Below are 27,131 nucleotides of genomic sequence, written 5' to 3' on the forward strand. Positions count from 1 at the left end.
GTATTTTATCGGAGCATCGTTAATAATGGCGTAAGCGCCATCAACAATAAGGTCCCTTTTCATAGATAACGTCACAAATGTTTTCTTTGAAAGTAATTAATTATCACATTTATCACTTATAATTTAATTAAGTATATTTAACTTTGAATAGAAAATCATTTATTTACAAAAAATATTTTAAAGCTGCGATCAGACACGGTGTATAAAAACTCTTCCGCAAAAAATAAGTATTAATAATAAGTGCAATCTTATCATTATAATAATAATAATAGATTACTGTGATAATAATGTCGCTGCAAAACTAATAATACCACAGATAGTGCTTCGATAACTTTTCGCGTACCTATAATCGCAATACCTAGAAATATCTTATCTCAAAAGTCGCACGTCTATGCACTTTAATTGTCTGTTTATTAAGATTGAGCAAAAGAAAAGACTATAGTCTGTACTCGTATCTTTAGGTATTTAAATAAAAGTAAACAAACAATTTGTACATTTTCGGGTAGTTATAACATTTATTGGTTAACCGACCAATTACAAAACCGCCTGGCTCAAACGCTGAACGACCCGACATTAACTACTCGTACATTATTTCATCGTGTAATGTTTTCATCTACCCTCAACCGGCTTAAGGAGCCGTTTGAGGGTAGATTTTGTTTACTTTTATTTAAATACCTAAAGACACAGAGTATAGGTAGGTGTTAATTAATCATGGTATAACTAGTGGCTCTGTGAGCTGTAGACCTCGCGAGCAGAGCTTTAAATAACATGGTGCTAAGAGCTTTAAATATAGTAAATTAAAAAAAAAACAATACGAAATTTATGTGTAAAAAATACAAAAAGTTATAATATCCCAGCATACAATTACTGGGGATCGAACCCAGACCCTCTGTGCAAACAGAAAAAGCGAACGTTTACAAACTGAGCCAAATAGTTCTTAGATGGGTTGACGAAATTTAGCTACTCCTTCTCAAATTAAAATTAGTTAAAATTAAATATCTCAATACCTCCGAAACCAGCGAAATAAATTTTCTGAATTTTTGGCCATTTAATCTATAAACATATCTCAAAAAGAAAACACTCGTATGGTATCGATACCACTATTTGTTTAGGCGCGAGCTATCACGACTCCGCTATTTAAAAAAAAATCAAAAAACCGGACGGACAAAAAAATTTTATTTAGACATAGAATCCAGTCACAAAATTTCACGAGATTCGGTTAAGAATTGCGACCTGTAGAGGAGAACATCCGGACATACAAAAGCAAAATGCTCCAGTCGAAACGTAGACCTTCGCTACGCTCCGGTCAATTATTGTTTATATAATACCTACATTTGATTAAATAATATTATGGAAGGTGTATCTTTCAATAATTATACCTACTTACCTATTATCACAAAAGAAATAATAGTACTACCGTACAGTACAGAAAGCTAGGACACTTCCTACAAACCCGAAGTTTGACAGCGGTTCAGGGTCGAATCATGCTATCCCTTTCTAATATATGGCACTATCCCTTTCGGCTATTTTGGGTTGTCAAAATACAAGTGATTATCTTATCTGTGGTCGTGCACGCAAAAGGAAGTCAAGTGGTGCCAACCCTAATAATTGCTCGGAGCAATGCTGAGCCGAACGGAGCCGAGTTCGACCGAAGTCAGGAGTGTCTCCCCACTGCTATTATTTAAGTATAGTGCAAGTGCAAGTATTTTTATGGTTAGGTAAAAGCTTAAAAGTAAATATACGTAGGTACCTACCTTATCTTAGATATAATTATATACAAACATAATAATTCCCTGTATAAAACCGGCCAATCGCGAGTCGGACTCGCGTTTCAAGGGTTCCGTACATTAAGTCCGACTCACGCATGACTGCACATTTCTAATAGGTTTTCCTGTCATCTTTATACTCTAAATCATAATTAGATTCCAAAAAAAGTAAGACAATGTTGCCACTTTTTACTAGCGCGTCTTGTATTTATGTAAAAATAAGTAAATAAAAGTACTTTTTTAAATCGTAGGCGTAAAATTACCAATAAATAAATTATCTTAGCGTATTTATTTATATAAAGGAATTTACTATTTTACAAACAAATTATTGCAGTGGCAACATTTTTTGGAATCTAATTATGATTTAGAGTTTAGGTAAAGAACTAAAGTTGGTCCATGGTATAATAATATACTCCGCCTGGGCCATGTTGCATAACAAACTACAACTAATATTACAAGCGGAACTCCTTTTCTAATTTCACTAATTAAAAAAGGAGTTCCGCTTGTAATATTAGTTGTAGTTTGTTATGCAACATGGCCCTGGTACTCCATTCCCGTCTTTTCTAGGTCACCTAACTGACACGGGCCTACGTCATCATGCGACAGCGCTATATGATAATATGCGATAGCGCTATATATAGCGGCCATGTTGTTGTGACGTAGGCTCGTGTCACTCTGGGAATGGAAGACCATGTTTTATTAGACTATGAGTTGGTCAAGCAGATCTCGTCAGTAGAAAAATGCGGCAAATTTGAAAAATGTAGGCGCGAAGGGATATCGTCTCATAGAAAATTTGAATTTCGCGCCTATTTGTACTGACAAGATTTGCTTGACCATCTATATTTTGGTTATTTCTTTCAAAATTTTAGACCCAATAGTTTCGGAGATAAAGGGGGGTGGGATGGTCATTTTATGGCTATTTTCTTAAATAACTAGTAACGTATGTATTTTAAAATAATAATAAAAAATATTTGAAATTCTCAAGATGAGCTCATTAATTTGATATTTAACACGATATATATAGTTTGAAAAACTAAATGGAATGCCATTGCCACCCGCTATGTTGTCTGGGGGCCGATTTGTGAATTTCGACCACTCGATTTCGTGTATTTCGTTAAATAATATCTCCACTACTAGGCATTAAAATTCTACTAATAGAATTGAAATCGAGTGGTCAATACCAATAGATTCCAAATTTCTATCGCTCGTATTTCAAAAATTGGCATTTCGCCATTTTCCACCGATTTTCGAGTGAGAAATCGAGCGATCGAAATTCAAAAATCGGCCCCCTGGGGAGGATCATACCAGAGATATATATAACTTTCTATACTCTCTGATCATACTAATACTACCTAGAGTCGGACCGTGAAAAGTCTGCAGCGATTTTGATAGCCCTCGCAGTACAAGTGTCATTTTAAACCTCAAACTTCTATGAAATTATGACGTACAAATAACACTTGCACTGCGTGGGCTATCATAATCGCTGCAGACTTTTCTTGGTGTAACTCTACTTACTCTTTGGGTTTCCCTCGGCCAACCTCGGCTGTGTACGGAGACGCCCTCTGAATTAATTTCCACAAACTTTACAATAAACTTGTGTTGCTCGTCGCGCCATCTTAAATAAAATATCATAAGCATTTCACAACATAAAGACTAAATTTGTTCGCATGAAGAAAGCTAGATGGCGCATGTGATCTGAAACGGTTGCTTACTGTTTGACATTTTAATAATAATCAACCACGCTTTGTTTTGACATTTAATACTCCAACTGTCACCGAAGCGTTGCCGTGCGAACGAGCACGATATACGAATCCGTGTAAGTTAGATAAGGATAGCGGCGCGGCGGCGCTGTGGCTTCCCGCCGTCCCCCGTACGACAGTCGCGCTCAGTTCGTTTTGCTTTGCTTGCTGTGCGTAGTTCAAGGAAGAATTATTTTGTTTGAACGTTATCCAATCGGTTATTCGTGACTTTTGGACTGTTGGTGAACTTTGTTAGTGATATACGTGTGATTGAGTGTAAAAAACAATATTCGGATGGATTGAGTGTGTAACGATGTTACCTCCTACGGCCGGCATAGCACAAGAGCAACGCGACCGGCCCGAAATGGCGTATCAGCAGCGTCGTGACGTTAGGGAGCTGACCCGGGAGATCATTAGGGATGCTGCTCGAGCGGCCAACAGACAGCAGTCAATGTCGCCTGGAGGTAAGCCGGTCAAAAACGACGCCACGTTATGGCCATGCTTGTCAAATTGACATACGTCAACATGACATTTATAGGAAAACAACGCTTTTATCCGCATTAAATCGCATTAGAAATGATTTATCCCATGATATCTGTTGCCGATTAATCCTTGGCACAGGAATTTAGACCTGTTACGTCACCTACGCCGCCCGATCTCGTAAAACTAAAATGGCGCCAATGCGCCATTAGCTGCTTGTATTATCAATACGTGCCTAGTTATGTACATTTCGGAAGCTATTTATGCATGAAAACTGAGCCGTATGGTCATCTATAGACAAACAAGCAAGTTATTCCTACTCTAAACTATGTAGAACAAAATACGGCAGCGTAAAGTGTTATTTGGCACGTGCCAGGGTTATTTTTAGCTCGCCCAGATGCTACGTAAGCTACAGATTACGTTCGATCAATATTCTACAAGTATCTCTTAGTGCATTGCAAGCATCCTGGTACTTTAATAAATCTTATTACCCAAGGTTTTTGGTTTGTTTATTGTTGTCATCGGAATCCCGATGACTTTTGTAAAACGTCGAAATGACAGCAACATGACATTCGATTCCGCACAGCACAAGATGGCTGCCATTGTATTTTAGTTCAGTCACGCGCCAAGATAGGTGGCGCTGTTTGTTGATGTATGAACAAAATCAAACAAAATACTTTTTAATTAATTATGTAATTTATTTATTTTCTCATGGCATGGCACTATTCAACGACATTTATAAATTCATTAATACTAAATGTGTCATCTGGAGCTCGAAGTAAATTTTCCATTTGGATCTTGTATGTAATATTTTAATGTTGCATTTGACTAGGTGTACAAAACTTCTTTTTCTCAATTTTTTTAAACTGTTGTCTATCAGTTCAGATTCCGTATCAAATAAACACAGTATTTTAAGACTTTATTATTGAGATTTTTTTACGAAAAATAAAAACACCCAATCCTTTGAATATACCTGATGCAAATCAATTATTCTAATGAAACCTGAAGAAAGTTACCATAAGAAGGTATATGGTGTGTGAAATGCTAACACTACAATAGAGTCTGTGCGGAAAGAGAAGAGTCGTGGAATGTATTGGGCCCCAACCCCATACATTCCACGACTCTTCTCTTTCCGCACAGACTCTAGATGCATTGTCTTCACTTCAATGTGGTGATTATGGGTAACTGGCTCAACTGCTGCTCTGCAAGTCGCAGGCTGTAGTGTAGTTATTGCTTCGCACGGGTAACAGAACCGCTCCAACTTTGCATGGGTAACACAAAACCTTAACAAATTATACACCTAAACCTTCATCAAGAATATTATGTCCTATCTTATTGTAAGAATGGACATCCTGTTTTATTGAAATGCCTTACTTTTTAGTACATATACCTAATGTTATTTATTTATCATTTGTTAGCCTGTTGTGTCCCACTGCGGGGCAAAGGCCTCCCTCTCTTTCTTCCACGCCTCGTTCTATGGCAATATTAGGCCAATCTTTCGGAAAGATATCAAGATTGTGCCGCCATATACAGTAGTGTGGTCAGTGTAAGATGTAATGTAGTAAAATTTAAAGGGACTCTAGAATTCCTTTCACGGCTCTCTACAACATGTCGAGAATGCGCTTCTTTGGTCATATCATGCGGTCTAAAAAGCATGACCTAGAAAGCAGATTATCTTGGGCCAAATAGAGGGCAAGCGAGCGCAAGGAAAAGCACCCACGAAATGGTCTGATGTTGTGAAGAGGGTGGTTGGCGCCAACATGCAGTGCGTGATCCAAATGGCCTATGATAGCACACTGTGGAGACGGAGCATACATCCTCAGCAATGAGGGACTGAGGAAGAAGAAGAAAAATTCCTTGATCAACTAATCCATCTTCACCATTCAGAGGATCAATCAGCTGTTCTCAACTGAGTGTTTTGTCAGAATTTTCCTGCCTCACACAGCTAAACTGTGAAATGAACTGTTGCTTTATTTCTGGACCAATAGGACCTTCAAACCTTAAGAAAAGATTGTACTCCCATCTTAAATGCCAGCAACGCACTTGCCATCCCTCTGGTGTTGCAGGTGTCCATGGGCGTCGGTAATTGCTTACCATAAGGCGAATCGTCTGCTTGTTTGCTTCCTATAACATAAAAATACCTTTTTTTTCAAATTATTTACGAGTTTCATACTTTTTACAGTGCCATACCTACCTAGGTTATTTAATTGTATAGTACTTGTTGTTCTGTGGAAGATGTTATATCTGTTATCTGTTAGATCATATACCTAATTACTCATCATTATCAATTTATCAATCTACCACGGGGACAGCCATGCCAGTGACTGATTAGATCTACGGATTATAGAATGAGGTCACAAATATTCTTATCATTCATTTGAGATTACATACACCTATACAACTATAAAGGTTCCGTCACACAGGCGCGTTTTCCTGCGGGGCGTGAGCGTTTTATATGTAAAAAGCGCTCACGCGCTGCCCGGGGATCGCGCCTGTGTAACGAAGCCTTAAAGAAACTTGACTTAAAAATCGGCACGCAAAAGATCCCATTCTCGACAAACAATAATGTAGAATTCATGTGACCCCATTTCAGTCGCCATCAGATATATTGGAGCGGTCAAGGTGCTCACAAATATCTGAACACGCCTCTATTGTCACGGCGCGGCGTTAAGCCCTTGCTACACGGTCGCCGACAAGCCTTCAGACCGCGTGGCCTCGGTCCGTCCCGGACCGTGCAGACAGTTGTTTCCATCAAAATTTGACCAAAACTGAACAAGGACAGACCAAGGTCAGACGACTCAGACGGTTAGAAGACTTGTCGGCGACCGTGTAGCAAGGGCTAAAGAGTGCGTGTTGAGATATTTTTGAGCACCCCGGCCGCTCCGATATATCTGATGGCGCCTGTACAGCAAATTTCCAACCATCTTACGTCCTTTTACAAGGACAAACGTGCTTTTAATTTACATTACAACTATTATGATGCAAATTTAAATGGCAATATATCTATGAATGAAAAGTAACACTTATCCTGCGATAAAATAACACTTGAATAGGCATCATTACTGAATGGAACACGGAATGAAATGGTGACTCGCGTTATTCTTGCCTTGGAATGACCTGAATCATGTTATGTTTATGCCCAGAGCTAAATAGAGAAGTTTAAAATGTAAAACTTCTACTGGCTCTAAAGGCTTCGAACGGGGCGCGCCGCTTTTACATATAAAACGCTCACGCGCCGCTCACGCCCCGCCCGGAAAACGCGCCTGTGTGACGGAACCCTAAGTTCTTTGTATTACAATTTCTAATGACAGCGTAATGGTCTAAGATCCCACATATATGGTCGACCTTCACCAATTTGTCTGACGGCTGAAACTAAGAAAATATGAAAGAAAATATGTTTCAGGACATAAATAAATAGGGTTGCCTAAAGAAATATGGTCAAGGCTATTTTTAATAAATTTTTGAAAAAAAAAATTTTTCTGCAAATTTCACCGATTTGTCTGACGATCGAAATGAGTCTCAATGGAAAGTATACAACTTGTACAACATAAATCATCTAAGTTGCCTATCTTTTTCCGGTCACTATTATGTGGTTGCCGTGTTTAAATAAGAGGCTCTGCCAGGAGGCCGGGGACGGCAGCAGACGACGCCCAAATTACCAAGTGTCGCAAATACGCATTCTTGAAACCGAATTATGTATTTGCGGCACTTGCAATTGAAACTCTCGGTCCCTGGTCGTCGAGACACCAAAAAACTAGTAAAAGAAATTTCTACCAAACTAGTCTCGGTGTCTGGCGACCTACGAGCTGCCCCTTTTTTTGCTCAAAAACTCAGCCTCACTGTGCAGAGGGGGAACGCGGCAATCTTTTCAACCTCATAGTGTGGGGTGTCGTTGGATAGGCCTTTCAAAATGAATAGGGGTCTTTAAACAACATTTCTTGATAAAGCTAATCATTTCGGAAATAATCGTTTAAAAAGAAAAAAAAAACAAGTTTTCCCTTCTAACTTTTGAAAAATCTGTCCAAAAAATATGAAAAATATCATGAAAATAGTGCTTAAAAAACTCAATCAAATAAAATTAAAACAAACTTGATCAGTTCAGCCGTTTATGAGTTATTGCTAAAAGTCTTCCCTTCTTATTTTAATTAAAAGCCTGGCAACCCTCATTTGTGACCGGATTTTCGCAGGCAACCCTATACCATTGTATTTGCAATAAAATTACCATCATTTTGATGTATAATTAAAGCGTCAGACAGATGAGTGCAATTATCGATATAAAATCACCTCTTTAAACACGGCAACCACATAATAGTGACCGGAAAAAGATAGGCAACCTAGATGATTTATGTTGTACAAGTTGTATACTTTCCATTGAGACTCATTTCGATCGTCAGACAAATCGGTGAAATTTGCAGAAAAAATTTTTTTTTTTTCAAAAATTTATTAAAAGTAGCCTTGACCATATTTCTTTAGGCAACCCTATTTATTTATGTCCTGGAACATATTTTCTTTCATATTTTCATAGTTTCAGCCGTCAGACAAATTGGTGAAGGTCGACCATATATCTGGGATCTTAGACCATTGCGCTGTCATTAGAAATTGTAATACAAAGAACTTAGGGTTCCGTCACACAGGCGCGTTTTCCGGGCGGGGCGTGAGCGGCGCGTGAGCGTTTTATATGTAAAAGCGGCGCGCCCCGTTCGAAGCCTTTAGAGCCAGTAGAAGTTTTACTCATACTCATACTCATTTTTTCATAATATTCTTAAAATATTACATGTCAACATCAGGCTCCAATTTCACCACGGTGACAGGTGCGACAATTGTAAAACATCACTGTTGCTGACGTCACAGGCATCCATGTGCTACGGTTACCACTTACCATCGGGCGGGCCGTATTCCTGTTTGCCACCATCATTGTATTATTAAAAAAAAACATTATTATATCGGAATAAAACAGATATTTCTTTTGCGTAGTTTCTGACAATTGTCAAGATTTAGAAGAATTGTAGGTAATTCTTGACAGGTAATGAGTTATATGTCGGAATTTCGTGACAATTGTAGTGTTTCTTGTGACAATTGTCATAAACTTAGCAAGAGAAATATCTGTTTTTTTTCCGATATAATAAAGTTTTTTTTAATAAAACAATGATGGTGGCAAACAGGAATACGGCCCGCCCGATGGTAAGCGGTAACCGTAGCCCATGGATGCCTGTGACGTCAGCAACAGTGATGTTTTACAATTGTCGCACCTGTCACCGTGGTGAAATTGGAGCCTGAAAATAAAAATAGATATTATCATCACATTATTGAGAATAATAAAAAATGTATGTCTAGAATTAAAATTACAATAATTATTATGTTCATTAAATTAAAAATACAATTGAAATAATATGTCAAGATTAAAATAGGTATCATGTCATGTTAGTTAGTTAGTTTACATTTTAAACTTCTCTATTTAGCTCTGGGCATAAACATAACATGATTCAGGTCATTCCAAGGCAAGAATAACGCGAGTCACCATTTCATTCCGTGTTCCATTCAGTAATGATGCCTATTCAAGTGTTATAGTTTCATCCGTCAGACAGATTGGTGAAGGTCGGCTATATGGGGGATCTCTTACTACAACTTCGATTGTTGGCGGCGGTTAGGGGCTATTCATAAATTACGTGATTTCAAATTAGGGGGGTCTGGACATCGGATGATGGTAGCATGACGTAGGAGGAAACGGGGTCATTCGAAGCATGATTTTTGGATGATTTTAGGGGGGGGGGGGGGTGTCAAAAATCCACAAAAATCGATGACGTAATTTATGGACAGCCCCTTAGGACCGTGTGACTTTACTTTAGTAGGTGTAGTGAAACATACATACATAGACTCTTTTAACTACGGAAACTAAAAAACTAATTATAGTAATAGTATTTAATATAGTAGTTTAGTTTAGATATCGCAACTTAAAAAAAAAAAAAAAAATTGTAACTGTTTAAAATATGTATATATATATGAATATAATATGATGCATGATCGTAAGGTTATTTAAAAAAAAATGTATTAGAGATAGCCTTAAGCAATAGTTATTAAGTTAGATTTAAGTTATATTGCAGTGCCCTACAGGGTTTCATAGCTGAACCAATACAATGTACCAACCTGTATAACCTATGAAAGCAATAAATACACTGATTACTGATTACTGAAACTATGTCCTTATTGTTGTTATCGCTGCTTATCAAATAAACGATTATTGTTACCAATTGTCTCCTTGGCTATAAAACGATAATGATAATGATATAAGATTTTATATAAAAACAAGCCTTGCTCCCAAGAAAAGAATTCGTTAGGTATACAGAATACAGATAGCTGTTTGGTAGAGAATTAGTGAATATTTAATGCCAGGCAATGTTAGTATCCTAAAGCAGCCCGGGACCGCTTTGGCAGCCCAATCCAAAGAATTTCCACAATTAACTAGCTTTTACGAAAGTGCCTGCCAAAGATTCGAATCCGACACTTTCGCTTTGAAAAATGCATGCTTTCCACCAACGCTTATTTATGCGAAACCTACCTGGATACAAAAACTGTCGCAAGTGTCAGAGCAGCTATGTCCCATCCACGCTGTTAACTTATCTTAAACCTTATTCCAACCGCATAAAGTCTACGGTCAGTCAGTCAGTAAGTGTCGCAACTACGTATAAATAGCTTGTCAAAACGCGGCCGCGTTCTCTTGACCCCTCTGCTAATTCAGAGCTTGAGGGGCTAGTTGACCGAGTGCCGAGCTCTCGCACCTGGGAGTTGTAGCGACACGATAGACGGTTTAGCAGGGCGATCTTAAACTAATGCTGGAGCCCTGGGCACATAAGAATGGGGCCCTTTTGGAAAGTAAAAAAAGCGAATTAAACTAACATTTTTCTACTATGATCTATTTATTATGAGTAATCAAATATACTGTTACTGTCTGTCCTTCGGGGCCCCCTGAGGATGGGGGCCCTGGGCACGGACCCCGTGTGCCCTTATGGTAAAGACGGTATTGCGGTTTAGCTAGGCCTTACGGCTACTAAGAGAGGAGAGAGATACCTATTACCTACCCTAACGTACTTGTTAGATTGTACCGTTACTAATGAATGGATATGTATTCTTAGAAAGAACTCAGCAGATGTAAGCAAGAAGCTTAAAATTAGGCATTATATGTTTTAAATATAAATGAGTATACGAGTATACCTATCATAGACACAGTACCCCTTTAAAATTTTATTCCATAGCGTGACGTGACGTCAAGGGTTTGCGTTAAGTCTCATTTTGTACGGGATTTTGAGTTTCCAAAACGTCCCGGTTGGCGCGCTGTTCAAAATCCCATACAAAATGAGTCTTACTTAACGCAAACGCGTACGTCCGTCACGCTATCGAATCAGGGATGTTGCGAATATCCGCATCCGCGACCGCGGAACTACCGCGTTATTTTCAAAATCCGCATTCGCATAAAATCGATGCGGAGCTTAATGGATGCGGATGTCGAAAAAGTCACTACAGAAACGTCTTAGCGGCGGCGTAAGTGCTAGGTTATTTCGTCATTACCTATAACGAAATCGTCTAGATCCAGAAAACTCGCCGAAGTTACTGTTTATTAAATATAACGCACCTATATTCTTGCTCAAATACTAAATGATTCGTTTTTTTTTTAAATAAAATCTACTAAAATGTAATATTTGACGTTTTTTAAGTACCTAATCATGACATCCGCATCCGCGGATGTGAGCCTTTAAATATCCGCATCCGCGTCCGCGGATGTCAAAAAATCTGCATCCGCAATATCCCTGTATCGAATGAAATTTATACTGGGGGTTCAGATCTAGTTAACAAAAAAGGGATTGTTAGAATAACAATCTAACAATCCCTTTGTTATCAATAACTTTACATAGCGTCAATGTCAACACTTTTATAAAGGCCATCATTATATTATCTCATCTCACTCGTTGCATTGGATAACTGCGTCCATTAAAAAAACAAAACACCATCATTATTCTATGTCAAGGCTCCCGGAAGCGAGCGGGGGTGGGGGGAGCGATCGATCGGGCAACGACCGCTGACGCAACGGGCGCCAAGGACACAAACACACATTTTGTACACTCGCCATGAGATATATCGGAGCGGGCGAGGCGAGGCGCTCATAAAGCCTCTATTGCCTCCTGTAATTGTCATGGCGCTAGGTTAGGGTTGCCATACGTCCCGGTACGCCGGGACATGTCCCGGTTTGAAGCACGGTGTCCCGGCGTCCCGGCCGATAAGAAAATTATCCCGGTTTAAAAATCATAGTTATTTAGTAGGGGGCTGGACTTGGTAAATAATAATATACCTACATTTCTACGTTTCATATGGCCAAAATTAAAAAAAAATGTTTTATGTTGTACCTACTTTTACCTAATGTCCAATATCAGTTTCTCAGACACACAATAATTAGATGATTATGTAAATTATGTTATTTTATAGCTTTTAAAGTCTGTAATGTAGAGCTCGAATTTCAGGCTCCGAAGGGCCTAAAACCTCAATGGAACTTCGGCCCTCCGAGTAACTCTTGTACATATGACACATATTATTGTTGAGTAACACTAGCGCTGCTTTCTTACAGCTTGACCTTCAGCGTCGCTTAATTTTTAACAAATATAAAAATTTGATTTGAGAAGCTTGGCCTTTTGCCTCGCATGAAAGCTCACCGCGCTGGTTATAGCTGGCTGCTGAAGTGGTGGAGTACGTACACCAGAAGACCGGTTACTCGCTGAGGGTGTTCCAGCTTCGATCGCGCCACTACGTGCACTTCAACTCTTTTGTGGTGCGCGTGCCGCGACCGCTGCAAGAGACCATCGAGTGCGCCGACTTCTGGCCGAAAGGTGTCGTGTTTCGGAGGTTCCGGGGCAAACTGCCGAATCCGACACAAGAACAGCCGATTCAACGGAGCCACGCCGTTTTGTCGCATAAATAGTGTTTAGTTTTTAAGTTTATAATATATATATATGTATGTTAGTCTGTAAGGTATTTGTAATATGGGCCTTGTTGCCTGATTTAAATTTTAAATAAATAAATAAATAAATAAGTACGCTTCGGGCTTATTAAGTAATGTGGAGATTTCTGAGCTCGACCTTCAGCCTCACATTTTACCTAAATTTTTGGTTTGTCTTCCAAATCTCGTCTTCTTCAGCTTAGCCTTTGACCTCGCTGCGCCAAGCTCGGCCTACGGTTTCGTTTTTTAATACAATGGACATTGGTTGGCGTCTATGCTCTAGCTGAGCTTATCCTGAAGCACGGCTTCGACCGAATAAAATTTTGAATTTGAATTTGAATTTGACCTCGCATGAAAGCTAGCCTCACTGGGGAACTTCGGATTTTTAGGCCCGGCCCGGCCTTTATAACACGCTTTCACAAGTTTGTCAAAAAAATTTCGCGCTCGCTTCGCTCGCGTTTTTTGTTGTTTGACCCTGAATCCCCTGAATCTACATGGTAGCTTGACTGGTCAATGAATAATCATTTAAACACATGGAAAATTTATCTCCGAAACTACTGTGCTAAAATTTTGAAAAAAAAAAAAAAACACAAAATAGTTCTTTACCTATCTATAGGAAAACCTATTAGAAATGTGCAATTGTGCAGTCAAGCGTGAGTCGGACTTAATTATAGACATTTCACTCAAGTTTCACATGAAAAAATACATTGTTACAAATTGTGTAACCCTTTAAACGCGACGCGAGTCCGACTCGCACTTGGCCGGTTTTCTTTAAATGTCCCAGTCTGAGTCCCCACACTTATGGCAACCCTACGCTAGGTGCGTGTTTAGAAATTTTTGAGCACCTCGGTCGCTCCGATATATCTGATGGCGACTGTACTAACATTTTTACTGGCCATTGTAGAGTGTAGTTTTTAGGGTTCCGTACCCAAAGGGTAAAACGGGACCCTATTACTAAGACTCCGCTGTCCGTCCGTCCGTCCGTCCGTCTGCACCAGGCTGTATCTCGTGATCTGTGATAGTTAGACAGCTGAAATTTTCACAGATGATGTATTTCTGTTGCCGCTATAACAAAAAATACTAAAAACAGAATAAAATAAAGATTTAAGTGGGGCTCCCATACAACAAACGTGATTTTTGACCGAAGTTAAGCAACGTCGGGCGGAGTCAGTTCTTGGATGGGTGACCGTTTTTATAGATAATGGTACGGAACCCATCGTGTGTGTGCGAGTCCGACTCGCACTTGGGCGGTTTTTTATAATCTTTATACCTTCGGAAAAAGGGTAACGATTGGCAGTTGTTTGGGCGATGGAATCGAACTACTTATTTGGTTTTCTCTTTCTAGTAAATACAATATGACCCTCAGTTTCGTAACGAATGTGCGTTATCAGGGATCAAACGGTATTGGTCAGGAATAGATGCGATCGCCAAGGTTTGTAAAAGGAACTACTTAAACGTATAGTTGAATTATCGAGAAGATGGAATTGCATTTGTAGTGGTTGTATGCTGATAGTACAAGAAAATAGAAAATTCAAATATAGAATGCCTGTAAACAAACAATACTACTACATATGCAATTCCACGCTCTCGATGATTCAACTATAAGCGCTTGTTAGCGATAAGACCTGTTGCGATTGTGCGCCTCTGTCTATTTTCCCGCATATGTCACGTGACCAAACAGCAACACAATATATTTCTACAGTCGAAAAATCCGGTCATTGCATCCCACATTGCATCCTGAATAATATCGAAGAACGATTCTGCACCCGTGAGACGACAACATGCAAGACGATTCTAGACCACGTCTATACCAACCTATTAGAAGATAATTTTAATTTCCATATCATAGACTCAGCAATGTCCGACCACAAACACATATACTTAGAACTTTTAAAAAGATATCCAGAAACGAAAAAACTAAATAAAGTATGAGGCAGTGGACTATGATAAACTCGACAAAATATATTCTCCGTAACATTTTCCGCTGAATTACAACCAATGCTGTTGGTTGATTCTTGCACGTCTCCTCTCATTTATTTATTTATGTTATTTCAAACCTATTTACATAATATTACAGTCGCAACCAAAGCGTCATGAAATATAATTTAACAGCTTAAAACTACACAACAACAGTTGACGGCCTAGCATCCATCATCTCACAGAATCACAGGCATTCACTTCTCACAGCCGCCCCGCCAGTGGAAAGACAGTCGAACTGACCATCGCTGGACCATGTGGGACCTTTACCTACAATAGGGTGTACTAATAGGGAATATTACGGGAAACTCGGCGTAGGGGGCGCTACTACCACAATCCACCACAATCTAGGGGTTTACCGCGAAACAAGAATATCGAAATTTCGTTATCTAACCTCTCTATCACTTGCAAATTTGAGTGATAAAGAGGCAGATAACTAAATTTAGATTTTCGGGTTTCCCGGTAGGCCCTTGTTAACAAACCGCCTTAATGCATCTATAGATGGTCAAGCAAATCTTGTCAGTAGAAAAAGGCGCGAAATTCAAATTTTCTATGGGACGATACCCCTTCGCGCCTACATTTTTCAAATTTGCCGCCTTTTTCTACTGACAAGATCTGCTTGGACTGCTTGACCAACTTTATGTCATATTTTATTGTCTGTGAAAACAGTTTAAGGCACAGTATGTATAAGTTATGGTTTACTAGCTGGCTTAGTGCCGCACTCTGGCGGCAGAACATTGCAGTAATACCCCCTATTGTGGACGATGGTACGCAATTGAACCCATGACAAACACATTTCCCAACACCTGTAACCGTATGTTTGATCTTTGACGTTCATAGTTAACACGTTTTACTAGTTACTTTCAACCGTAGCGTAAAGTATTTACGGTTGAATTTTGAACGTAGATTTTAGACAGCTGTCTTCGACAACATGCGTGCGTTATGACAATTAAACCGTAATTCACCCCATTGGTGCGTCGTACAGTCAGCAGCAGAAGTTGCTAAGCGGGCCAGGTGTTCAAAATGATCTTGACGCGACTATATTGTTAATAGAATAAGAGCGTGTCAAGGTAATTTTGAAAACCTCGAGCGCTTAGCAACTTCTGCTGCTCACTGTACCTATTTGTTGACTAAGACACTATTGGATGTGTTGTTCCCAGCTAGTGACATTGCCTACTTTGTTTCTTGTATTCATAATATAGATCACAAGCTTTGCTTCAATAACGTATGAGAGAACTCTTTAAATCTAACATAATAAAGATCTTCAAATGTTTTGCTAATTGGTGTCTTATTTCTTTGTTGTAATAAGACGAAAACTATGTTCTATGCCATGCATTATGTATACCAAACTAATTAAATTGCATTGCCATGTACCTACTCGTGTATATAAAAAGTGCCGATTTGCAATTGGACTCTGGCCGATACCTACTATAGTTCAGCGAATTTTTACCGTAAATAATTCCCTAATCGACATAAATTTAATACTGTTTGATATTTAAGTTACACGCAACTTTCCACTGGATACCTAAACTCGTTATCTATATAGAAACAGTAAACTGACAGTTACGGGCATGTATTTCATGATATTACCTAGAAATCTTATACCTACTTGTGACTTGAAAGTTTATTTTATTGATATCATGCCTTCTAAATCTTGTTTTACTTTTAATAAACGTTTTTTGAAGCTGGTTTCAGACTGTTCCTAGTTTAGGATGTCAATATAATTGAGTATGGCTTGGTATGGCTAATATAAAATTAGGAGTTTTTTTCTCAGCATCAGCATAGTATGAGTTTTTCGGTCCCTGTAATGCGGAAAACATGATATTTTTACTCACAGACACAGTTTTTAAATTGATAGTATTTATGTTAAACTAATATGTGTAAAAAGCGGCCAGGAAAGGTACACAATGATAATATAATTATACCGCGCTCGGCTAAGCAAACAGCGTCAGATTCAACAAACACGTATTTGTATAATACAGCGGATTGTTAGCGGTTTCGTATTTACTTAGGTCCCATGTCCGATTTTGCAATTTATTACAAGTACCGGTGAGAGCCGGATCCGGTTGGATAAGGTCCGGAAATACCGGACACGTACGACTGTACGTGTCCGGTCTCGTGACGGACTTTTGTTAAGCCATTATTAGGGTTTTCTTTACATTGGACATTTCATAGAGTGAGTATTTAAAACAGCTTAAACTCAGTTAAACCCTGAATGACTTAATAATTAAAGACGTACCCTGGCATTGAGATCTTGATTGATAGTTAGTTGTTCCTAAAAGTGATATTATTTGACAAAAGACATCTTGTTTTACGTAACATAGTTCACAATTTCAGTTGTAGTACACCAAATCCAAATTACGTTCTTTTTCGTTCTTTGGTTTATTATTTCATTTTGAATGGGACAATCTAATAATCCGAAATTGTTACCTAAATAGATGATTCAGTTCTACGTAAAGAGCATAAAATAGTTAAAAAAATTGGGCTCTTTCAGGGTTTAAAAAAACTGGTTCCGAGCCCTGGACCAGGGCAACCAGAAAACTAATCAAGTTAGTTTTGCAAACACCTTAGAGCTGTGTGCGTAGCACCCGGTTTGCTATTCAAAATGATAGGTACATCCATTGATATAAGACAGCAAGAGATGATGATTTCAATGACACAAACGCAATAATAAAATAGGCCGGCACACTCGTAAAATCTATTTACAAGTAAAACGGTAAAACCACAGGAACCGTGTAGTAAAGAATATGATTGATGTATAAATGGAAGTTGTAAATAAACACGCTCGCCATGACGCTAATAGAACTGATTTCCTAGGCCATCCCATCGCCATTCTTAAATCTATTTGTATCGGCCTATTTTGGAGCATTTGGCGGTTCACTATCATAACGTACGCGCTTTTTCAGGTTACGTAGTCAACAAAGTTATACTTATAATAAAATAAATAATAAATAAAATGCGTTTATTTTCAGACAACTTGTAGGTCCATAGCATTGTTGGTGCTTGAACAAAAATTATGAATACTAAATACAAAAAAATATGATATTAAAACTAAAATGAGTTAGGTAGCTAGTATTAATAACAAAATATAGTTTTGACCATTATAGTTTCATCATTTTCTTTACATCTATCTGTTCCCGGTACATATAATCTAAGACGAAATTCAAATGGTCCCACGCTGAGCTAGAATCAACTGTCTAGCTATAGTAGCTATCACGGTTCGTGAGATACAGCCTGGTGACAGACGGAGGACGGACGGACGGACGGACGGACAGCGGAGTCTTAGTAATAGGGTCCCGTTTTACCCTTTGGGTACGGAACCCTAAAAATACACAAAAAAATAAATAAAACTCTAAGACCGGCGGCCTCCTACCGCTAAAAAGTGACACGTACAGTCAACAACAGAGCTATGAATACAGGCAAAGTGCCAAAAATATGTATACACGACCTTAATGTACAGGCAATAAAGTACTGTATACATATTTTTGACACTTTGCCTGTATTCATAGCTCTGTTGTTGACTGTACAAAATAAACGAATATATGATTGTTTTGTTCCAGCTCGAGACCGTTTCCCGTCCACATCATCCACGGACGACAACGAGAGCGGCACCGACGGCGAGGCCGACCGCTCGCGTCGCGCCAGTATTGTCCTAGGTATTAATAACATCACTGGTTTTATCTGAGATCTCGACTAGCCCGTCTTTACTATAAATCCTAGTATCCTATAATGGGACAACAGAGACTTTCATGCCAGTAGGGCCGAAAAAAATGAGAAGGTGTGCACTTTTCATATTTGTAAGTGCCGTGGTTATTGGACGATGCTTATATGTTGAGTTCCTAATTTTAAACCATCAATATTTATGAAAACAGGAAGGAACAATGCTCATATAAATACATTATTTTAAGTTCGAACATTAAAACCATAGATCTGGAGGTAAGGAGTTAGAGGGATTTAAATGTATGTGTCTCGAGGTCTTGTTCGAGTCGAACAACTAGTAATTTTGACCTAAAATTCCCATTACCACCTACCAATGAAAATAATATCATCTGTTTGTCCAGGTCAACCCGGCCCGCCGCCCGGCATCGTCTCCATTCGGAAGCGGCGGGGAAACCTGCCCAAACACTCCGTCAAGATATTGAAGCGATGGCTGTACGATCACAGATACAACGCGTACCCCAGCGACGCGGAGAAACTCACGCTCAGCCAAGAAGCCAATCTCACTGTGCTCCAAGTAAGTTTAGTCACAGTTTAAAAATTAACAGTGGACCGACGCCGTTGATGTTTGCGTATATGCCGACACCGCACGAGAATACAGTAGGGTTGTCACATACTTTTACACAACTGACTTGACTTACTATAATACACGCTAGCCCTGTAAGTTAGTACCGAGCTACTAACAATGGTGATATATTCAGTTCGGGTGCGCGCAACCCACCCCTCGCCCCGCGCACCCCGCACGTTTGCCCTGTCTAGACGGCTATGTCGAATGACTATTGTTTTATAGACTGTGGCAGGGACTGAAAAGGTACCTTTAAAAACGGTTTTGACCGGTCTTTTTAAAGGTACCCGACCGTTAAAAGTAGCATTTCGGTACCGATATCAATTGGTACCCGTATCCAAACAAGCTTCCGTTCAAACGGTACCGTTAAATAAAAGTACCTTTAAGTGTTTTTTTTATAGGTACCCGACGGTTAAACTAACATTCCATATTGATATCAATACTTTAGGTATCCAAATAAGCTTTAGCCCAAACGGTACCGTTAAATGTAGGCTTCCGTCCAAACGGTACCCTTAAATAAAAAAACCTTATTGCGTTTGATCTGATACCTCAATTCAAACCGGTCACTCGCGAGAGCGGGAGGGAACGCGTGTTTCTCTCTCACTTTTCACTAGCTACACGGATCCCAATGTGATTGTTTGTGAATTATACTGTCATCATCATCATCATCATTGACATAAAAGTCATCATGGGTATCGTTTTATAGGTTTTAGGGAGTGCCGGTTTCGAAAATGATGACAATTTTGGAATCTAAGATGTCTGACGTGCACTTTGACATAAAAGTCATCATGGGTGTCGTTTTATAGGTTTCACTTTCAGGGAGTGCAGAATTCGAAAATGATGTCAGTTTTGGAATCGAAGATGTCTGACGTGCACTTTGACATAAAAGTCATCATGGGTGTCATTTTACAGGTTTCAGGGAGTGCAGAATTCGAAAATAATGACAATTTTGGAATCTAAGATGTCTGACGTGCACTTTGACATAAAAGTCATCATGGGTGTCGTTTTATAGGTTTCACTTTCAGGGAGTGCAGAATTCGAAAATGATGTCAGTTTTGGAATCCAAGATGTCTGACGTGCACTTTGACATAAAAGTCATCATGGGTGTCATTTTATAGGTTTCAGGGAGTGCAGAATACAAAAATAATGTCAATTTTGGAATCTAAGATGGCAGACGTCTTGGATTCCAAAACAGTCATCATTTTCGAAACCGCCATTTCCTAAAACACCCATAATGCCTTATGATAAAGTGCACGGTCGCCATCTTGGATTCCAAAACAGTTATCATTTTCTAAATCCGCAGTCCTGAAAAGCTATAAAACAACAAAGACCTTATTACAAAAGGCATAAGGTCCTTTACCTACTGGAGACCGTTAGCCTTAACGGTACCGTTTGAATTTTATTTATTGCGGGTACCGTTACTATTTGATATTAGATACTGGTATTTTGCCGTTTTATTTTGGTCCCCTTACTGTTGGATACCTATTCTATTGTAACCTTTATTTTAGGTACTGCTATTTTGCCGTTTTATTCGGGTACCGTTACTGTTGGATACCTATTCTATTGTAACCTTTATTTTAGGTACTGCTATTTTGCCGTTTTATTCGGGTACCGTTACTGTTGGATACCTATTCTATTGTAACCTTTATTTTAGGTACTGCTATTTTGCCGTTTTATTCGGGTACCGTTACTGTTGGATACCTATTCAATTGATACCTTTATTTTAGGTACTACTATTTTGCAGTTTTATTCTGGTACCGTTACTGTTGGATACCTATTCAATTGATACCTTTATTTTAGGTTACCGGTCTTTTGCGGTTTTTCAGTCCTTGGACTGTGGTTAAGTGTTGTGTTGTGGACTCCCGACAGTCCCGACTGGACCAATATGTCAAGAACCTGAAATGGTTGCTAGTAACCAATACGAATGGGTCGTATTGTCAACGCGCACCCAAGTCTGCCAGTCTCTACAGATCTACGCTATTGACGCTCTGCATACTTGCGTCGCTTACAGCGTCAACAGAAATCGATCGCCATCAAGCAGTTTTCGCAATTTTTAGGGTTCCGTACCCAAAGGGTAAAAAGTACGGGACCCTATTACTAAGACTCCGCTGTCCGTCTGTCTGCCTATCTGTCTGTTTGTCTGTCACCAGGCTGTCTCTCATGAACCGTGATAGCTAGGCAGTTGAAATTTTCACAGATGATGTATTTCTGTTGCCGAACAACAAATACTAAAAACAGAATATAAAAATAATGTAAAAAGTAATGAAATAAACGCATTTGTATTTGTATTTGAGAATATAATAAATAATTAAGTGGGGCTCCCATACAACAAACGTGATTATTTTTGCCGTTTTTTTGCGTAATAGTACGGAACCCTTTGTGCGCGAGTCCGACACGCACTTGGCCGGTTTTTTATTATTGTTAAATTTGATTCAGGTATTTAAGGTATCCAGGATAAGGACAAGTTTTATAGACCATGGAGAATCCCTTTAATCTTTTAAAAAAAACCTTCATTTTCATGTATGTTTTCTTGTCAGGTATGCAACTGGTTCATAAACGCCCGGCGCCGCATCCTGCCGGAGATGATACGACGCGAGGGCCACGACCCTCTCCACTACACTATATCACGTCGCGGCAAGAAGCAGCCAGGAACACCCACTGCCGGCTCCTCTGGGCAACAGGTCGCTTGGGACACTGTCGAACTGGAGGTAATTATGCAACTGGTTCATAAACGCCCGCCGCCGCATCCTGCCGGAGATGATAAGACGCGAGGGCCACGACCCTCTCCACTACACTATATCACGTCGCGGCAAGAAGCAGCCAGGAACACCCACTGCCGGCTCCTCTGGGCAACAGGTCGCTTGGGACACTGTCGAACTGGAGGTAATTATGCAACTGGTCCATAAACGCCCGCCGCGGCATCCTGCCGGAGATGATAAGACGCGAAGGCCACGACCCTCTCCACTACACCATATCACGTCGCGGCAAGAAGCAGCCAGGAACACCCACTGCCGGTTCGTCTGGGCAACAGGTCGCTTGGGACACTGTCGAACTGGAGGTGATTACATCTACAATGTTCACTGATAAGATATACCTAGACGCAGCTGCAGGCTGCAGGAAGTTTATGGAGACACCAAGAGGATCCTGCGATTTTAGACGGAGTTATGCTGGCTAGTCCCCTAGCTGTATTTTGTATTAAGCGTTTTGTATGAAACGTTCTGCACATGATGCCATAAAACTTATAAATACATTAAAAGTTGAAAAAACCTAACTTTTTTCACTTTTAATTTATTTCTATGTCCCATATGATAGCCATGAGACTTGTAGGTATTACCTACTAGGCTTAGAGCATTTAGTAACTGGAGACGCTCATGGCTGTCATTTTCTGTACAAAACAGTCTGCCGATTTTTGCGGGGGAGGGGACGTCAAATGTATTGCTATTTCTACATGATTTCTACGTAACGTACAAATAGCCATGTCAGTCCATACAAAAGCTTGCACAATTGTGCAAGGTTTTCGGCAGAGGGGTAAGCTCTTAAAGGCGACCCCAGTTATTAAATACTCTAAGCTACTAGGTAATAATACGACACTGATCCAACCTGCAGGCCACGATTCACTTCACAGTTGGTTGACTGATGGGTTTTATTTTTTATTGACGTGCACAGAGTACCGTTAACTGTACTAAAACGACGAATCATATTTTTTTATTTCACAGATACAAAACGAGGGCGACCGCCGCGAAGGAGAGTACGCCGAGGGAGACGGACTCCTCGTCTACCGCAGCGACGGCGAACTGGGAGAAGAAGGATATTCATCATCCGCTGTTAGCGAGGAGGAGGTCAAATACGACCCCTCCGTGTGGCAGAGCGTGATACGTTACGGGCCTGAGGACGCACATCCCGCTACTAGAGGGTAAGTTGTCTCTAAATGTTGTCAACTAGACTGAATTCGAAGTTGAGTACGGTTCACAGAACGAGCCGCGCCGGTCAGTGAAGACGTGCCTCTTTTTTTTGTAGTACGTGTACTCGGGTGTTCGAACACTACAGAAATGGTTCCATTCCATTGGCTATTCGATTCGCCACCTGTCATCACCGATACCTCCTCGTTAGAGTGCTATCTGCATAATCTGCATTAACCTTCCGCGATTAACTTTATCGTAGAGATTCAGTTTCTCGATGTAATGCTCCTTATTCGTTGACAGCACTGCAGCGGTAGTGACCGTGACGACATCGGAGGAAGAAGAGCAGGCCGCCGAGGCGGCGCGCTCGGGGGGCGCGGGGGCGGGGGGGGCGGGCGGGCCGGGGGGCTGGCACCCGCAGCTGGCGCACCTGCCGCAGCTGCCGCACCCGCTGCGCACGCGCAGGCTGCAGGTAACCATACTGCCCCTCATCCACAACTAAGGGCCAGTTGCACCAACCAATGGGGTTGGCAACTGTCGAAGGCAAATCGTAGCTTGTTCCTTTTTTCTATGAGATTTGGCTTAAGCAAGCTAAAGGCATCCGGGGCATAAAATAAAATTCCATTAAAAATTTCTAGGGATTGACAGGGCGAGCTATGCTGGCACCATCTACTAAATACTTCGACCGGCCAACCCCATTGACAGGTTGATCGAGGCCTCTCAGCTATCAAATAAAAAAAAATCCCACACAAAATCTAGCGAACGTTTTAACTGTAACACACTGTAACACAGAGTGGAAACTAAGGACGTTCGAGCGGCGGCGACTAAAGGATGGGACAACTATAAACAGCCGAGTACTATTTATACTTTGATTGTACCGTAACGATCATTTTCATTCCAGGTTGTCCCCAGCTCATCAGAGGGCGAGCGAGACAAGTTCAAGTGTCTCTATCTGCTGGTTGAGACAGCCGTCGCGGTCCGCCAACGCGAGAAAGAGCAGGAAGAGGTGCCTGTCTAGTGCGCAGGTACATTGCAATTTACGCTTTATTTTATTTACTTTAAAGACCGAATTCTTCTTCAGCCATGATCGTGACGCCATGTCCTGTCCTTTTATTGAAAACACAGTTATTTGGGTACACCAAAATTTGGGTAATATATGGAGGGCCCGGAGGTCTCAAGCATATATAGTCTATCCCCCTTATTCATAAACGTTTACTAAAGTTGACAAGTCGATAATAATCGTTTGTCCCTTTCCATCATACCAATACGTCGGAATTAGCTGCTAATGATTAACACATTCAAAGATTGTAAACAATCCAAACCACGTGACTCACCTATTCCATCAATGACAACTTTCCACCAACACAGTATAATAAAAATCTGTACATATTCTAATAACAATCCTTTTGTTACAGAAAACGTGAAACACATCGCCGCTACCCAGCGGCGGCAAGCGCAGTGCCGCTAAACGGAATTGTATCTTCTGGCTATTAACATAAGTACTATTTCACCTATTCCCGCCCATCCAAAACACTCGATAGAAATATATTATCTATCGATTTTTTAAAACCGAGTGTTTTCACTATTGTAATTAGTGATATTATGACTCTAAACGCATTGTTGCTAAATTGTATTAGTGACAAGTAAAAGTATACCTAATTAAAATTTGTCAAATTACGAGTAGGAAATCGATTGGTAATGTGTGCAGTTATGCGATATACAGACGTAACAATTAGGTTGGAAACTAAAAGCTTTATGAAGATGGTACCACTATCGCCAAACTATAAAAATAATTCCCGTACAATTTCTACTGACAAAGTACACCAGACTAGAGTACAGAAGTTACTCTGTAGTTTACGGTTTGTGCTAGAACATTGGAGTAATACTCCATATCCGTCAGGACGCCCTCTGTAGTGAGCAATCGGCATTTTTCAACTCTAAATTGCAACCACTTGTCGATCCGATCTATCGATATAGATTGGATCGAGGATCACCCCTTTTAGGTCTTTTAGCTCCTTGTAACATCGAATTGCTACGTCTGTACGTCCCTATACGGGTTTAAAGTTGTGAAATACATAATGTATTCAGTAGTAAAGGAGGCCAGAAAAGATGTTATTATTGGGGCGCATTTAAATAATTAAATAAAACGTCCTTCTACTACTACTCTTTATTTCATTGGATTCGTCACGTAATAGGGAGCGTGCATGAACTATAGGGCATATGAGCCGTCAGATTTTTGGCGCGATGCGTAAATGTGAAATTTATGCTTCCGATGTAGCCCACAAGATGGCAGAACTATGCACAAAAAAACGTACGAGAACAGTAGATGGTAGCACTTGCTTTGGCATGTTTATGTTTCCGATTGAGGCCACGAGATGGCAGCCCCTCCAACTCGCACGGTCTCTATATGGTTCCAATTTAAAAATATAATGTCTGACGAGGCTGCTACTTTATAAATTAGCCAATGCACATGTAGCTCAAAACATAATGTATGATCATATTCATAACAATAATATCGTATTTTATACATTTGTGGCATTATCTATGAAAAGGGACCTTATTCTCGATGGCGCTTACGCCGCACTGCGTCGCGCAGCGTTGTATTTGTATCGGAGCATCGTTTGTCGGCGGAAGCTCCGTCGACAATAAGGTCCCTTTTCATAGATAACGTCACATTTATTATCACAAGAAAGTTTTGTTGATATTGAAGTTGATAGGTGGCATTATGTATAAAAGCATACTAAAACAGCAGCAGAAGTTGCTAAGGGGGGGAGGTGTTCAAAATTACCTTGACACGTTCTCAGTCTCTGAACAATAAAGTCGCGTCAAGATCATTTTGAACACCTCGTCCGCTAAGCAACTTCTGCTGCTGACTATACTAACGCCATCTAGCGAGTTTTGTATTCTTCAAACATATACATTGTAACGTCCCACGGTAAAGGTACCTTATGACGCTTGGCCCTTACGACGCGTAGCAGCATATTCGTATTGGAGCGTCGTGAATAACATCATAAGCGCCAACCGCCATAAGGTACCTTTTCCCGTGGAAAGCCACATATTAACAAAATAACATAAAGGAAAGATATGATAACGGTCACTATTGTTAGTTGTTACTTAGGAGTATATTTTTACCCGAAATGTAACCGAAAGGTAGAGTATGTAAGTAATAGTGGGACTCGTAAAACTACGGCTTTAAAATATTTGAAAACTACGCGAATATAAACCATTTGTTGAGTTGTTGGTTGCATAGAAATGTAAAAATTAGAAAATTCGTGCTTCGAATTTAATAGTTTATGTAGATGGCGCTTTACGGCTCCGTGCATTCAAGGTATTGAATATGTACACACTACCTTAATGCATGGGCAATAAGGTTGTGTATACATATTTTTGGAACTCTCACTGTACAATGTACATTAGGGGTAACTCTGATTGTCAAAAGTTGACTTATACAATCCATTATACGATAAAATATATGTAATAGAGTCTGTGCGGAAAGAGAAGAGTCATGAAATGTATGGGATCCAATACATTCTTCGCGACTCTTCTCTTTCCGCACAGACTCTAGCAATGTGTAACGCCATCTGTTTCATCTGTTAAAATCGGGGCACGATTTTTTTCTTTGATTTTACAACTGTTCTAAAATCAATAACTTATTGTTTGAGAACTGTGTTTATTTAAACAAAGTATCATTGGTGGCAAAGATCAGAAATTTCATCTACTTTAAACATTGAGTTATTAATTACTATAGAGAAGCCATACCAAACAATGAAATTGTAGCAACCACAACCTGTACCACGCGACCAAAACTTCGTAAGCGCCGTAAAAGTCATGGCGCTTACGCGTTTAGTTCGCGAGGTTCACGCTCCGCTTCGGTTTGTTGTCAAAACGACAGCAACTCATGGCGCAAAATACTGGTTCTCTGTGCCGGCATAGAGAAATATAGTAAGACAAGAGTGCTCACTCCATACATCAGTTTTGGTACCAAAAAGACTATTATTTTCATAG

General features: G+C 39.9%; 1 protein-coding gene across 1 annotated transcript; it reads left to right on the forward strand.

Annotated features, from left to right (window-relative positions):
- The first annotated feature begins 3,439 nt into the window (after nt 1-3,439).
- LOC134798101 (iroquois-class homeodomain protein IRX-5-like) lies at nt 3,440-24,151 on the forward strand. Its single transcript, XM_063770438.1, has 7 exons — nt 3,440-3,969; nt 18,506-18,601; nt 19,007-19,180; nt 21,941-22,110; nt 22,944-23,140; nt 23,430-23,598; nt 24,028-24,151. Exons 1-7 carry the CDS (start codon nt 3,819-3,821, stop codon nt 24,142-24,144), a joined length of 1,074 nt encoding a protein of 357 aa, XP_063626508.1. The 5' UTR covers nt 3,440-3,818; the 3' UTR covers nt 24,145-24,151.
- Nucleotides 24,152-27,131: the final 2,980 nt, after the last annotated feature.

This window comes from Cydia splendana, chromosome 16 (genome assembly GCF_910591565.1).
Source record: "Cydia splendana chromosome 16, ilCydSple1.2, whole genome shotgun sequence".
NCBI lineage: Eukaryota > Metazoa > Arthropoda > Insecta > Lepidoptera > Tortricidae > Cydia > Cydia splendana.